Source organism: Toxorhynchites rutilus, chromosome 2 (genome assembly GCF_029784135.1).
Source record: "Toxorhynchites rutilus septentrionalis strain SRP chromosome 2, ASM2978413v1, whole genome shotgun sequence".
NCBI classification, from domain to species: Eukaryota; Metazoa; Arthropoda; class Insecta; order Diptera; family Culicidae; genus Toxorhynchites; species Toxorhynchites rutilus.
This window is the reverse complement of record NC_073745.1, coordinates 301,914,670-301,932,122: the sequence shown is the minus strand read 5'-3', so window position 1 is coordinate 301,932,122 and position 17,453 is coordinate 301,914,670. Positions and strand designations below refer to the sequence as shown.

The following is a 17,453-nucleotide window of genomic DNA, read 5'->3' as shown; positions in this document are numbered from 1 at the left end:
TAACGGGACACACACACACGCTAGTCTAGAAACGAAAAGTAACAAATTAATTTTATTATCACTAAGACTTACTGCTCATCTGCTTTCTGTCCGTTCCAAAATACGTTTTGCTTTTGAGTTCATTATTGTATTACCGTATGTATATATATAAATAAATAACATCACAACGCTTGCATAGTTCCCCCCCTCCGCTTCCCTGTCTCCTGTTGCCTCATCCTCATCCTCTATCTTATCGGTTTCTCGCGCGTATCAAACTGTTTGCAAATATCAAATTCAGCACTTCGCACTCTTTTTGCCTATTTAGTGGTTCTAATTTAATTAGGTTTATTGACAAGTTTTGCATCTCTCCTAAATAGCGCGCAGGCCCCACTAAAATTATGTTTGTTTTACTCTATCCATATTTTTTTTCTTCTCTTTACTAATCGATACCGTAGATTTTCCTTCTTCTCTGTGTTTTGCCAGCTGAAAAAAAGCTTCTGCTTCCGCCCGCCCGTGTATTATTTGTTGTTCAATTTTTTGTTGTTGTTTGTTTGCAAATTTACTTAATTGATTACATTCTATTCCATAATAATCACAATGTTTTGTTTTAAAATTGTTTACGCCTATAAGATGCACTCACTACTAACGTAAACTTAATTTGGCCGCTGTTGCTGCTGCTGCTGCTGCTGTTGCTCACTGGTGGTGGTGACATTCACGATAGCAACAATTCCACTGGCAACGGCGGAGGACGAATGTGACGCGGACGAAAAGGATGATGTGTTAGATGGGGAACTTCTAATCTCCGACGCTGACGACGATGTCGAGGAGGAGGAGATCGAGGAGGATATGGACGAATATTTAAATGGCGACTGCTGCTGCTTCTGCTGCGGAACTTCCTCCATGCAGCTTTTGTTCCGATGTCGAATGGCATCACCCTGGCTGTAGCCGGCCTGTGGCATCTGATTCAGTTCGGATTTGTTCTTCTCCACGTACCTAAAAATGGAAAATAAAAACATTGTTAGCGTGTTGACATCGAGTATTTGACAGTCCTGATGTGATTCGGTACGCACTTTCTTCGCGCGATCAAAAGCAGCTGTTCCTTTCGTCGCTGTAAAATGCGCTCTCGTTCCTCGGAGCTTTTGGAAAATCGCTCCCCGAGAGGTATAACATCATCGAAACTGTCGTCCCGCAGGAGGTTATCGAAATTGCCAAAGATATTGGTGTTGCGTTCGACCTCGTATCCGCTACCACTGCTTCCGGCAGGAGAAGGGGGTGTCGAGACCGACCCGTAGTGGCCGTTCGGATGGAATTCGTTCGCATTGACGTAGTAATCGTTGGCGGTTACCGCAGGGAAATCAACCCCCGACGGAGAAGATGGCGAATCTGGCGGACTACTGCCAGTACTGATGAAGCTGTTGCTATTGCTCAAGTGGCCACTACTGTTGTTGCTTTCGTTGAGGGAAACGTTTGGAGTGGTGGCAATCGTCGGATCGTCGTCGAGTAGATCGTCAAATTCCTGAAATCGGGCCGGGACTTGCAGTCGTCCCTCGAGGATATTATCGATCGTTACTTCGATCGAGCGGGAGTTTTGCAGATCCGCTATCAGGGTAGGTAACGGGAAGCGGGGGAACATCTCCTGCACATGCCGCGCCATGTTTCTTATCTGGGACGTATGATTTGCTGCGGCCGTTTCCCGGGGAATGGGATCATTCCGCAAGACCGTATTGATGTGGGTAACCTCCACGGAGAAGTTTGGCAACCAGGAAACGTAACGGGATCCGTTGAAATGGAAGAAGTGATTGTTGGCGGTACGACCGGCCGGCTCCGTGTCATCGATGCGGATCTCGTTTTCCAAAATACTGGCGTTGTTGTTGTGGACGCTCAATCCGAGACGACACGTGGGACAACTTGTGTCCTGTTCCAGCCAGGATTGGAGACATGAACTGAAAACAAAGGAAACACCCATAAAGAATACAAAATATTGCGCCGAAAAGCAAAGAACTCACTTGTGGAAAAGATGCGCACAAGGCAGCTTCCTGGCGGTCTCCATTTTCTCCCAGCAAATCGCACAGTTGTCCGAGTTCTGCTTGAGATCTTCCGCCGTCGCCAGCGGGTAGCTCTTCTCCATGTGATTCAACACCCACAGATAGTTCCGATGCTTCTTGATCTTGCGCTGAATTTCGTTGATCAGGTATCTTAAATGCATAATTATCACCAAGCTTGCCATCGAGAGGAAGATATTGCTCCACAGCAACATATGCAGATGGTGGCCAAAATCCATGAAGAGGGCGGCCACCTCAAACACCAGTTCGATGTAGTATGCCACCGGGCCACGTTTGTCCCACGAAATGGCTGCAATGAAACGAAAAAAAAAAATTGACGGAAGCCATCGATTAGCAAGCAGTGCTAATGTTCTCCGCGGATTGAAACGTGCGAAAAATGTTGTGAGCTGTGTGGGGTGGTTAACGAGCTCGATTATCTACTTAATTAGCGGCTCTCGGGCGCGATGACAGCCGTCGATGATTATTTTTCAGTTAAGGAAGCCTGTTGAATGTCGATTTTTTTCATAGCATTATGGAATTGAAAGCGTGCCACAAATATCTAGGGATAATGAACTCAGATTTTCAGACTGCTTTTCGACTGTGGTTTCGATTATAATTTTTTTGTAGTCATGTGAAATTCGCTTCTGTTGATACTAACAGAATCAACCATCAATCAATCGGATTGGATTTGACGATATCGATCCTGAAACCAATCCTATGCTGTCTGGTCTTGTCTCAGACATAGTCTGCAAAATTAGCGGAATTCTATTACAGTTCCGTTGAACAACAGCCTAATGCTATATTCATAATCAACATCAACAAAATGGAACGTAACAAATGACCGATCAATCGTTAGCGATAGGGGTTGCCTTTGCTAGCAACATTAATTTTACGTAGCAATTGGTTTATGTTCCATTAAGTGATAATGGGACCACAGAAACCCGATAAATATTCATTGGATAAGGAATCCAAAACCTTCAATCATCAACAAACAAAGGAAAATTTGGTGTTAGGGAGAATAGCTTTTCAATATCGTACTTACATTCATGAGTGATTCCTCCTTGTCGCATATCGTAAAGAAACATCGCATACCGAATCAACACGTGTAGGGTTCGAATGGAAAGTAGTACACACTGAAAATAATCCAAAAGCAGAAGTAAAGCTTTAGATGAGTAAAGTACGTTTAGTTAAAGCACAAATAACAAACATTATTGGTAAATATTAAATAAAAAAATGCATAAATGTATATAAATTTGTATATGGTAAGGATCATGATCAAGTGTTAGCAATTCTAATTGAAGAAATGAATCCGCTTGTGCCTGATGCAACTGTTATACAGTAAGTTACGTCTTATTCGACATTCCGAGGCACCACTCAGTGTCGCATTAGAGGCAATTGTGACCTGTAACTGGACATTCGCGATGACAGTGGTACAGTGTCGACGTCTGGTGGCGAATTTCAATCTGGGGCCATAATTTGGGTCCCAAACTCGATGTATACAAAAATGTCCAATAAAAAATTTAAAATGCCCAATTATTCATGTCCAATTAGCTAGATGTAGAATTAGAGGTTTCCACATAATTGAAAGACGTTGTAATCAACGGAAAGGAAAACGACGTTGAAACTTTCATCATATAAATACTATGACTTCCAGGAACCTCTCGAAGACCACACTTTAACCTATTCAGGAAGCTAATCCACGAAAAATCAAACTTCAATAAACCTAACAATGGGCCTGTTCACGAATGTCACTTCACGGTGAAAACGAAGTGAATTGTATACAACCTTATTACGGCTGTCACCGTGTGTGTAGAATCCAGAAGAGTTAATTTGTCGTGACAACTTTGATGAACTCGGTGCTATTATGAATACCACGATACTGTCATGTCACGGAGAAAAACAGATATATTTGTCACTTGTGTTTTAGATGGTGAAAGCTAGTCACGCGGAATGGAGTAAGTTTAATTTCATATTTATTTAGCTTTTTTGCTTACATTTTGAATAATGTCTTGTCTTGTTTAAGAAACGAAAGACAAACAAACAGCAATTTACCCGCCTGGTGACCTTTTTAGAACGAAATTCTGACGTATCCAGAGGACGTAAATTTGTTTATTTGGATTCGGTAAATGCGCTATGGGATGTAATTAAGGAGAATGGGAAGGATAAAAGGATTAAACTTCAGAATCCCATATGGGATTCTGCTCATATTATACTGATCGTGAGGTGGATAAATTTGGGGTTGTTCTAAGATATTGAAAATATTATTATTCATCAAAATTGTAGAAACGGTTCATAAAAAATGATTCTAAATATTTCTCACTATTCAAACGAGTAAGACAGAGCTAAGTACAAGAGTATGCGAGATTTCGATTATTAAACATAATAAAGGGTGTGTCACATCAAATTGCATCACGGAAAAAACGCTGTAGAAATTTAATTTTTAGGAATTATATCTTCAGCTTTGGTTTTATAATCAAATAAGAGTGTATAGATCACGTTGGCCATGCTTCACTGTCAATTTTTCGTAAATTTGGAAAAATGTCGTCGAACGAAAAAGAGCGTCGTGAATTAATCTTGTACACTCATTTCGAGAATCCGGAGTTGTCACATCGGGACATCGGTAAGATGCTGGGAATCGTCCAATCCACGGTCAGCAGAGTACTAAAACGATACTTCGGGAACCTAACCATCGACCGGAAGGTGAAGAACGGCAAAAATGGATGCTCAGTCAGTGAAAAAGATCACAAGCGCGTGGTTAAGCAGTTTAGACGTGATCCGAGTTGTTCGGTCCGGGATGTCGCCAATAAGCTGAATTTGTCAAGTTCATTCGTCCAGCGGACCAAGCAGCGGGAGGGCCTGCGTACATACAAGGTTCAGAAGGCTCCTAACCGCGACGAAAGGCAAAACATGGTGGGGAAGACGCGAGCCCGGAAGCTGTAAACCGAAATGCTGACGAAGCCGCATTGCCTGGTAATGGACGACGGAACCTACGTCAAAGCGGACTTTCGTCAGCTGCCGGGCCTGTTGTTCTTCTCCGCAGAGGACAAATTCAGCGTTCCGGAGGAGATTCGCAAGCAGAAACTATCCAAGTTTGCCAAAAAGTACATGGTGTGGCAAGCCATCTGCTCTTGCGGAAAGCGGAGCGCTCCCTTCGTGATGACCGGCACGGTAAACGGGCAGGTTTACCTTAAGGAGTGCCTACAGAAGCGCTTACTACCACTATTGAAGCAGCACGAGGGCCCGACCATCTTCTGGCCGGATCTCGCTTCGTTCCACTATTCAAAGGACGTGTTGGAGTGGTACGAAGCCAACGGGGTCACCTTCGTGCCAAAGGAAATGAACCCGCCCAACGCGCCGGAGCTTCCCCCAATAGAGAAATATTGGGCGATTATGAAGCAGGCCCTCCGGAAGAACCCAAAAGTTGTCAAATCGGAGGCGGACTTCAAGAGAAAATGGATTTCTGTTCAAAAAAAACTACAACCTGACGTTGTACAGAACCTTATGGACGGGGTAAAGAGGAAGGTGCGAGCATACGAGCTTGGGCTCGAAGTATGATTAAAAAGAAAATGCCAAAAGTTGTTGAATAGTTTTTATTTTACTGTCTAAAATTTTCAAAAGGATCGGTCTACTGGGCGAATTTCTACAGCGTTTTTTCCGTGATGCAATTTGATGTGACACACCCTTTAGTCATGTTTTATCTCTAGCGTAGAATTACATTTCCATATGTTCAACAACTATATTATTCCCGAGCATCCAAGTATTTCTCTTCATCTTTGAGCCAGCATTTTATTCAGCAAACTAATCATCGAGGTATAATCGCAAACTTGTCGTTCTAAAATATACGATTAATTAAATGGAATATTATCTCATACGCTGTATTAATTTTACCTGCATAACAATAAAACGTCCGAAATTATGCAACCGACACAACGTTCAAACACCTGATATTATGCAACCAACATGTCTCTTATAAACGGGAATGAACACTTTTACTTCGCGGAGTTAATTTTCATACGCAACTGTCTGTGACAATGATGATAGACACAAAAAGAATAAGTGAAGTGTAAGTGACGTGAAAGCGTACGTGGCAGTGATGTTCGTGATCAGGCTCAATGAACTCCTGAGCATTATACACTATGCAGCCCGGAAGACACTCGCTTATCATGTTCGTCATCGTCATGTTCGCCCCATCAGCCATACACGTATGGGTGACACTTTCATCGTTGCTTTGATGAAATCTTGCATGAAATTTGAGTGATGCATAAAATCTTGGATCTGATACTTTCGACATTTTTAAGTTCCAAAAAAGTCTAGTGGTTAGAACGGATTCGTACGAAACTAATAATACCTTCTCCGAACCTGTTCGAACAGAAGCAGATACGACCGTTAGCAAGAATAAGGGTGAATATCATAATATCTTTATGTTTTCTTCCGAAACTGGTCTAATGGAGATATTTAAAGGAAGTAGTCTGATATTTCCGTATATTTTGGGTCTTACTATTTCAGGTGGAAGATCCAGAAAGTAGAATTCAGTAGCATCTAACGAAGTTTTATAGAATATTTCATGAATCTCATCTCATACATTTGTACCCAAGAGACAGATTCGCCCGCGGTATTTGTTCATCTACTTGTTGTCGACCCTTCTAATGATTTCGTTGAAATGAAATCCGACTGTGACATTCTTTTTATCGAAAATGTATGTCTTCTTCTAAATTTCTCTATCATTCATAATAACCCTCAGGGTTGCATAAGTAATTTGCTTTTTTAATTTTCATTTCTAATAACCCGAAATCACGGTCATTCGGTAGATAGGGATGACCCGATACAACAAATTTGTGGTCTATAGTTTCAATATTATTCTTTTTATCGAAAATGTATGTCTTCGATGACTGAGCAATTTCCATCCATGTCAATGTTACCTTAACCCCTTCCCGTATTATTTAATACGTCACACATAAAGTAATTTCACTACTTTGCTGAGCGTTCTAGCGCCCTATGTTATGCAAGTACACTACGAGTGAGACTCGATGTTGTACGGGAAAGGGTTAATATGATCATTTGGCCTGAACAAGCATCACTGTAAGCTATTACGTGTTTTTAATAGTTATATCTTTCTCATGTACTTGAAGTTGTCGTTTCATCCCATTACATACATCTTGACATTGTCATCAAAATTATGGAAACCCACAGTGGAAACATTAGAGTGGAAAAAAATCATGATCGAATTTAACGAATCGGCCATGTACGTTTTTTTTTATTAGCTTAAAACAATGACCTGTGAAAAATTGCAGCTCAATCGGACATGTGCCTCAAAGCATTCAACGTTTAAATTTTTTGACCCTCGAAAATCTCCCAAGGGGGAAAGTACATGAAATCTGGATTTTCAAAAAAAAATTGATGCAAAATGCCTTTAAATTGCACGAAACGACAAAATTTACTGCTTTATTAAAAAAATTATCAAAAATTGGCTTTACACAAAAAAAACGACATAGTTCCAGAGAGTAAATTTTAGCAACAACAAAAAAAGTTATTCCGAGGTGACAGTAGATTTCATGCAATTTGAAGACATTTGGCATCAGATATATATTTTTTTTGGAAAACCCCGATTTCATGTACCACACAATAGGCAATCAAAACAGAATGTTTAGGACACGGATACGGATATGGACACATTTCTCTACATAGAAGCTATACATTTTACGAATATCTAAATCAGGAAGTACAGTGATGTCTCGGTTATATCACGTTCAAAAAAAAATTTCGTGTGATATAATAGAAACGGGGTATATTGAAAACAGATTTTTTTTCTAACGAAAAATCGTTTTTTTTCTCTAATATGTATAATTTATTTTCGTATGATATGCATAATGTATAGAAAAACATTTATTATATTATTTATCGTGTGAGCTGTAATACAACATATTATTACACTATTCGACATAACATATATCTGCGACACAGCAATATCTCGTATATCACTTAAAAACAGTATACGAGCTAAAAAGGTGAGTTGTTCTGTGCGTTCAATAATAGAACTCGAATTATGTATTGTCATTTTGTTTGAATTGCCTTCTGCTATTCGTTCACATATTCAAGAGTTGTTATTTCCAGCTGATATCTGTATGCATTCACTTACTTCATCATCTTCCACAAAATCGATAACTTCATTCCTTTCTAATTGCCAATTCTCAATACTGATAACATGTGACACTGTGACAAATTCCTTCTTCTTCGAGTACCGATACAACTATTAAAGTCTTAGGAGCTGTAATTATAAACAAGTTGGACAGGGAAATTTCCTTTTTATTAACTGCACCACACCTACTCGCTTTCAAGGTTCGTTGATTGTGGTTAATAAAACATGGTGCCAAGATTCGAACAGTAAAAAAATCCAAAGTAATACACCTTTCATCGAAAAAAAATTTGTACCTTGTTCAGTGTTTCTGAATTTAGCATGATTGTCGTAATTTTTCTCGATAGATAAGTTTTATATTTCGAAGCGTTTATTTAATATTTATTATTTAATATTTAATATTTAATATTTAATATTTAATATTTAATATTTAATATTTAATATTTAATATTTAATATTTAATTTTTAATATTTAATATTTAATATTTAATATTTAATATTTAATATTTAATATTTAATATTTAATATTTAATATTTAATATTTAATATTTAATATTTAATATTTAATATTTAATATTTAATATTTAATATTTAATATTTAATATTTAATATTTAATATTTAATATTTAGTATTTAATATTTGATATTTAATATGCCAATGCTCGGAATTTCTTCAATTACGTCAGCTTATGAAGGGATCTATTGAGAACAATTTCCCGCAAACCGATTTCAAAAATCTTGATTTGGCTCGGAGCTTTGAGCATAGAAGTGAAACAACTCTAATTCGAGTACCCGAGATGACTGGGTATAAATTTGGCACCCGATTTTGTTATTTTTTCAAATTAAAAGAACCGTCCTGAAATCACTGAAAAATTTATTTTTTGACATTTTCATACAAAATAGAAGTGAAGTACACTATCTTACGTAAATTAACTCGACTTTGACGAAAAAGCATGTAATTTTACAAAACAAAGAGGAACAAAAAACAATTTTTTCAAGAAAAAGTGAACAAATTTATTTCGATTTATTTCTAACTAAAAAAGTAAAACGAATCAATCTCCAAATCGGGCGAAATTTAATTCTGCTGCATGGGCATGCAATACTTAGCATAGTATATTATCAACACTATGTTTACATTGGGGTGCCAAATTACCCGCATACCGAATTTTCACTTTGGAATGAAATCTAAGAAATTTGTGATTAAAATCTCGATACACTTACTCGAATTCGTTGAAGAACATCAATTTCTTGATCCAAACCAGCTTTAATATTTAAAATCGGCTCACTATTCGATTTTTAATGATTTTTCAAAAGACGCACATGAGATTTCAAAAACAACAAAACTTATTTTTTTTAAAACACAGATATTTTGGGTTTTTGGCATCTGACGTTTGTTACTACATTACTAGAACACTTTTTTATTCACCACCAGAGTGCGTTCATTACCGCCGGAGATCCGGGTGGGTACCAAATTACCCACGGGGTACCGAATTTGTACCAGTTCCTCTAATACTTTAAATTTTCGGTCAATTTTTCTGAAATTTTTAATGAACTTCAAAGAAATGAAATATCATTGATTTAATGAATTTGTTCGTAGCAATCAAATAATTACCAACCTGTATTTGCACATTATAGGACGCCCATGTTAGATAAATATGACGACGACTCGAAAACGAATATTTTACGTAATATCATTGAATTTCTAACAACCTGTCGGAGATGACTAGTAATACTCAATAATAATTAAAAAAATAAATAAATTCAACCGATTGTGAAAGGTATAAAAAAATTAATATTACAGGTCGGACTCGATTATCCGGAGTATTTTATTTTAGATTTTCGGAAATTTTGAATAATTTATATAATAATTCCATATTGAATAGCCAATATGGGTATCAAATGAAAGGGCTTGACTAGTAGAACATAGTTATTTATGAAAAAAGCAAATCCAAAATGGCCGCCACCACAAAATAGCGGATTACATATTTTCTAAGAACCCGATCAATGAAAAATACACATCCAAGATGACCGCAGTTCCCAAATAAACCATTTCCTTTTTATGGTTTCATTCAGCTTGCCCTGTTTGTATGTATGTTTGGGTGTTTGTAGGATTGCCCCACATTAATTGAAATTTGACCCCGTTCCTGATCACAGATTGATCTGAAATTTGGAACATACTTTCAATTCTATTGCCATTATAAAACTGCGTATTCCATTATCTTGAAAAATTCAATTTGGCCGCCGCTGAAAAATGGCTGAATGGCTTGACTTGGAGAATACACTACATTATCAACAACACAAACATGAATGAAGGAACGGATGTGATAACTACTAACTGTTACTTGTCTAATTATTTTCTAGTTTTTAGTAAATTATCAGTACCATTAGTATACTTCAATGGTATCTCTACAATAAAACCATTCAACTTTTGTTTAATTTTTATTTCTTACCTAACTTTCTTCGGAATATTTTAATTATTTACTGTATTCTATTAGTCAAATCATTTCATTTGATAACAACACAGGGTAACTTCGATATAACGTACATTTTACTTTCAAAATTATACGTTATATCGAAACATAATACAGAACTCAGAAACGTAGCTTATATTACTTTATTGTGTTGCTGTTCAACTAGAAGACGAAGTTAACCTTTCTCAGGATGTTTCTCTCCGTACGTAGAACCCGGAATCACAAAACAGTTGTACTTCGAGATTGGTTAAAAGTACAGTATCAAAGTAAGTATCAAAATACATTTTTAGCGGGGGCTAAATTGAATTTTCAAGCAGTTTTATAATGGCAGTATAATCAAAGGTAAAGGGTGTGTCACATCAAATTGCATCACGGAAAAAACGCTGTATAAACTTCATTTTTAGGAATTATATCTTCAGCTTTCGCTTATAATCAGATAAGAGTGTATAGATCACGTTGGCCATGCTTCACTGTCAATTTTTCGTAAATTTGGAAAAATGTCGTCGAACGAAAAAGAGCGTCGTGAATTAATCCTGCGCACTCATTTCGAGAATCCGGAGTTGTCACATCGGGACATCGGTAAGATGCTGAGAATCGTCCAATCCACGGTCAGCAGAGTACTAAAACGATACTTCGAGAACCTAACCATCGACCGGAAGGTGAAGAACGGCAAAAATGGATGCTCCGTCAGTGAAAAAGATCACAAGCGCGTAGTTAAGCAGTTTAGACGTGATCCGAGAAGTTCGGTCCGGGATGTCGCCAATAAGCTGAATTTGTCAAGTTCATTCGTCCAGCGGACCAAGCAGCGGGAGGGCCTGCGTACATACAAGGTTCAGAAGGCTCCTAACCGCGACGAAAGGCAAAACATGGTGGGGAAGACGCGAGCCCGGAAGCTGTACACCGAAATGCTGACGAAGCCGCATTGCCTGGTAATGGACGACGAAACCTACGTCAAAGCGGACTTTCGTCAGCTGCCGGGCCTGTTGTTCTTCTCCACAGAGGACAAATTTAGCGTTCCGGAGGAGATTCGCAAGCAGAAACTATCCAAGTTTGCCAAAAAGTACATGGTGTGGCAAGCGATCTGCTCTTGCGGAAAGCGGAGCGCCCCCTTCGTGATGACCGGCACGGTAAACGGGCAGGTTTACCTTAAGGAGTGCCTACAGAAGCGCTTACTACCACTATTGAATCAGCACGAGGGCCCGACCATCTTCTGGCCGGATCTCGCTTAGTGCCACTATTCAAAGGACGTGTTGGAGTGGTACGAAGCCAACGGGGTCACCTTCGTGCCAAAGGAAATGAATCCGCCCAACGCGCCGGAGCTTCGCCCAATAGAGAAATATTGGGCGATTATGAAGCAGGCCCTCCGGAAGAACCCAAAAGTTGTCAAATCGGAGGCGGACTTCAAGAGAAAATGGATTTCTGTTCAAAAAAAACTACAACCCGACGTTGTACAGAACCTTATGGACGGGGTAAAGAGGATGGTGCGAGCATACGGGCTTGGGCTCGAAGTATGAATAAAAAGAAAATGCCAAAAGTTGTTTAATAGTTTTTATTTTACTGTCTAAAATTTTCAAAAGGATCGGTCTACTGGGCGAATTTCTACAGCGTTTTTTCCGTGATGCAATTTGATGTGACACACCCTTTATGTTCCAAATTTCAGAACAATCAGTGATCAGGAACGGGGTCAAATTTCAATCAATGTGGGGCAATCCTACAAACACTCAAACATACATACAAACAGGGCAAGCTGGATGAAACCATTAAAAAGTAATTAGTTATTTGGGGACTGCGGCCATATTGGATTTGAATTTTTCATGATCTGCTATGTTCTACTAGTCGAGCACTTTCATTTGATACCCATATTGAAGTGGTTTTGAAAAAAATATATATTTGGCGCCACTTTGTGGTGGCGGCCATTTTGGATTTGCATTTTTAAGAAATAACGGTGTTCTACTAGTCAATCCCTTTCATTTGATACAGGTCGGACTCGATTACATACAGACTCGATTATATGTGATTCGATTATATACAATTTTGGACTCGATTATATACAGTTTGGAAAAAAATATTTTTTTTATATTTCAAATATATGACTCATTTCAAGAAGAAATGTAACCTTTCAACGTTAAGGTGAAATTTGAGTAGCTATTACATGTACAGTGGGGTAAAATAGTGATTTTTGAGATTTTGTTTGATTTTTTACAAGGAATTCTTTATATCGATATTGCAGCCAAATTAAGAAAGATAGAATTTAGGTGTCAAAGAACAAATTGTAGAGCGGTTTGAGAGCTTTAATTTAATTAATGGGAACAATTCAGTTAGTACAATTTTTAGGATGAAAGTAATAATAACACATTAAAAATTATTAACTTTTAAGTTTTTCACTTCCAAAATGTTATTAAAATATACTAATTTAGATGTTCCACTACTATATCCTATACTAAATTTTCTCATCTTTCAAATGAAGGCAACAGAGTTGTCTTCCGTAGCGTACTTTTCAATGTAGAAAAAGTTCTATAGCTCAGTCATTGTTGAAATTCGAACATATGCGTAGAAGGATTTTTTCATCAAATATGATCGCCTATCACCTCCTGAGAGAATCTGGATAAATTTATTTTTTTCATGTAAAGGTGTTTTCTGACTTTAAGGGGATGAATGAAAAATCAAATTCCTCTTTTATATTCAAAAAATAAAAAAAATACATGCAAAAAAAATGTTTTTTTCGACTCGATTATCCGGAGTAAAAAAAAATCAATACTCCGGATAATCGAGTCTGACCTGTATTACAAGTAATAGTCATGTTTCATGTTTTCTGAGCCTTCCCTTGCAAGCATCACGTGCAGTTATGCTCTACGATTCCAAGAAAAATATTACCTTTTAGCCCTGAATCATCATGTGTGTAACATGTTCGACCAATGGCCTAAATTCCATTTCCTGGCATCAGCCGTGACCCCTTTTTCCCCTTTTCTTCCTCGAAGATAATTAGTCCGGTAAGATCGATAATGCAACTGCAACTGCACTCGGAATCAATTCCAACGTTGACCGTCATCTTTTAGCCATTACCGCACCCCGGCTGACCTTTTCTTCGCGAAATTTTCTTCCTTTTTAGTGCCAACCCAAGAGTGGGTATGCAATTTTAATATGCTCGACACTGTGAACAACAAACAACAACAAAAAAAAATGCCGCATCAGACGTGAAATTCTTTTCCTCCTTTTCTTCGTCAAAAGTTCAGGGTTTCCTCGGTTCTCCCGACACAATCGTGAGCCTCACCACGTGACCCCCATTCGGACTCCGGACACAATCAACAAACATACAAGAAACGGAAGAAATGCCATCATTATCACATCTTTTTTTTTTATTTGCTGTAGCCTTCGCGCTACGTGTGAATGATAATTACACACGCTTTGAGGCAGGTCGGCGAAAAGGAAAATCTAGGGGAAAAGCAATTCGCTGGCTGCCGATGACCATGGGGATTATGACCTGAGACCTGAGCGCCCGTTGATTGGTTGTAGCATGTGTTTATCAATTGCCTCTACCGCATCCGACCGCTTATCCGTCGTTGTCGTCTGGAAGGCAATAAAAGCTCTCGCGGCCCAAAACATATTAAAACCCCCACATTACGTGCATTGGTACAGGGTCGCCCTTGTTGAGCCGAGAGCTCCTCCCCGGCCTAGACAATGTATTCAAATCATACAGCCGGCCACAATCTAGCGACTTTGGTCGCTCGTTTAATTTGTTATTTTGGCAGTGGCCTGTCTTGTTTCTTTGCGTGACTGCGGTGGTTGTTACCGCAGCTAAAATTTGCGTGATTGCAATTAATAAAATTCTCCATCGCCACCGCGAGAGACGACAAAAAACTGCGCAGCACGGCTTTTGTCATTCTCGGAGGTGCACTGTTTTGGAGCAAGTGATGTTTTAGTCCCCGTCCGTCTGCACAAAAAGAGAGTATAATACAATTAACTCATGCCACCTTCAAGTGACTTACCGACAACTTGACGCAATCGGTCGGACGGTTATTGGTGGGAAAAAATAGAACCGTCTCGACAAATATGCCTTCGAGTGCTTCGGGCGCTGAATAATGCATATTGTTCCGTTCCGCCGCTTGTGACGCTATTTTTAGGAACGAGGGGAAAGTTCTACGAGACTATGGAAATATTCCTGCTTTGCATTTCAACTTGTCGGTGACCTTCTAATATACTTAAGTCACACCTTAATACCGCGATTATAATTGAACTGCTAGCGCCCGGCGTCGACACTTTTGCAAACCGCGTCGTTGTTAATGACTAATTATTATCATAATGAATTCGAACAGTTTGACGACCTTTCTGAATCTATCGACCGATGGTTTGAAGGCTATTAATGGGCAGCAATCCGATTTTTTTTAAATCTTCGATATTCTAAAACTGCTTGGAAGCTTTCTCCGGTGATCACAGATTCACTCATGCATGACACTGATGACCTTGACGATATTGTTCCGACTTTTTCTTTTCCGGTTTTTTTCGATATTCGCTCTCGTTCGAATGTCGTATTTGAGTTTGTTCACTTTTTGCGATTGTGTTTCGTTTTCTCGTTCGCTTCTAGGGTTTTGAATGCCAATGCCCTTCCTTTTCATATGAAGAGTCGTGAATGAAATAAAAACGAAGATACCATCCTAAATAGGAAAATCGTTAATACAAAGATTTTCCTCATGAACATTACTGCCTTCAACGTTTTCATTATTTTGCAGTACTCAATTTCCCGGGTATAGCACCTCGTGCATAGTCGAGTTCGGTCTACTACCTGTTTGAAAAAGGATCAAAATATGTTGCTTTGTTTATATTTTAAATTTAAATTGGTCATTCAACCGCGAAAAACAAAACAACGTTAGATTGACACCTCATGGGCGAAAACGGTGGACTTCTTTTTGTCCTACAGAGTCGTCTAGTAGCGAATTAGCATAACACACACAGTAATTTATAGATGCCCTTTCAAAAGTGGATCCTCTATCAAACGTTCGAGGAAACTTTCGAGAAAAAAATACAAGCTGTGAGTGAGACTATGGAGTCAACCGTGCGTTCAATGGGTTCCTGAACATCACAAAAACACTCTAAAAATATTCTAGCTTTCAAAATGAAATTAGATATACAGTAGAATTCTAGTAATTCTATAAACCTTCCCGAAATTTGCCATTGAGTGGTAGGGTCTTGCGGTTTTGTTTTGGTCATGACTTTCACATTATCTGGACATTGGTTTAATGCTTTCTGTATTGATGAAACATAGTTTTCATGCTGAAACAATTTTTTTTTGGCTTACACCTCATTTTTAACGCTTCATTGCCTTATCCGCGAATTTCGTTATACGCGGTGACCTAGCCCGACTATTCCGCGGATAATCGGGGTTCTACTGTATGCTAAAGTGAAGATCAGATACGAGATTCTACATTAAGGATCCAGATTCCGGATTTAGATATCATATCCATATCCAATGAGAATCCAAACTCCAGACTCAAATTCGGAGCTCTGATTGCAATCTCTTGTTTCGAGGATCAGTTTTGAATGCTGGTAGTGATTTGGTTTGTAGATTAAACGGATTATTACGGATACAGAGATCAGACAAGAGTTTCAGTTTAAAGATTTCAGACATTCAATTTCTGATATGAGATTCTATGTTTAAATTTTTTTTCCATACGAGATTTAAAATCCGAATTCAGATTCCGATTTGGAATCCGGATGCATCATTTTGAATTCGATTTTCTGTTTTAAGTGTTAATGCAATGTCAATTTAAATGTTCAGTATTCCCAAAATCGACGTTTTTAATTCCAGTTCAATTCAAATGCAGTTTTTGAAATAAACGATACGAAATATGAGATTCTAAATTCAGATCTTGGATTCAAATATCAAATTCAGATCCCGATTGGAAATCCACATTCCGAAATCAGATTCGAAAATTGAGTGTCGGACTTAAATTTAGTAACATACTCTAAATTCAAGATTCAGTTTCGAGTTCAAATTCAGGTGTAGATACGTTTTTTACATTCAAATAGCCGGTTCAAATTTGGTTAGAATTCCATATTCGTATTGGGATTACAGACTTGAAATTTCAAACTCGAAACATTCGAGACGCGATCTTCCAGCATTCGAATTCACATTGAGATTCCAGAAACTCGATACGAGATTCCAAATTCCGATTAAATCGCGCTTCAACATTCATAATCCCAATTCATCTTCCGAATCAGAATCCGAATTTCACATAAAGATTTATGTGCCGATTCCAGAATCGAAATTTCTGGTTCAAAAATTAGATTCATGTTTGAGGAATCGATGGTCAAAATTCAAAAAAATTTGGATTCACAACACGGATTTCAATTGACATGAAGATTCTAGTTTCAGGTAATTCACATTTGCAGGTCGATTATGACTTCGTATTCCAAACTAGGAACTTCAACAGCAGATCTAAATCCAGATTCGAGATTTGAAACGTGTTCAAAACGTGATCAGATTCATGTTCTGAGATTCTAAATGATAATACCGGGTTTGGAATCCATGTTTTGGATATAATCACGCAATTCTGATTCCGATTGAGAATCCAAATTCCACATTCAGATTCGGTAATCGCAATTCAGATTTCTTTAGGTATGAGACTCCAACATTTTCAAATATAAGCACAACGCACAGTAATTTATAGAAAGCGGATCCTCTATCGATGGTTGGAAAACACTTTCGAGAAAAAATACAGGCTGTAAGAGACTATAGAGTCAATCGTGGGCGTTTAATAGGTTCTCAAACGAAGAATTTTTTTTGTATATTTCGAAATGAACGTAGATATTTATTGAAGTGAGGATCAGATA

At 38.2% G+C, this 17,453-nt stretch overlaps 1 protein-coding gene across 1 annotated transcript in view; it reads right to left on the bottom strand.

Moving 5' to 3' along the window:
- Positions 1–469: 469 nt before the first annotated feature.
- The window catches only part of LOC129771700 (E3 ubiquitin-protein ligase AMFR-like), a 115,321-nt gene continuing 98,337 nt past the window's right edge, over positions 470–17,453 (bottom strand). The window contains exons 7-10 of the mRNA XM_055775625.1: positions 3,064–3,154; positions 1,986–2,331; positions 1,050–1,922; positions 470–972 (exon numbers count right to left, since the gene is read on the bottom strand). Of these exons, the coding sequence (XP_055631600.1) occupies positions 633–972; positions 1,050–1,922; positions 1,986–2,331; positions 3,064–3,154 (1,650 nt within the window). The 3' untranslated portion in view covers positions 470–632. The remainder of the gene's footprint in view (positions 973–1,049; positions 1,923–1,985; positions 2,332–3,063; positions 3,155–17,453) is intronic.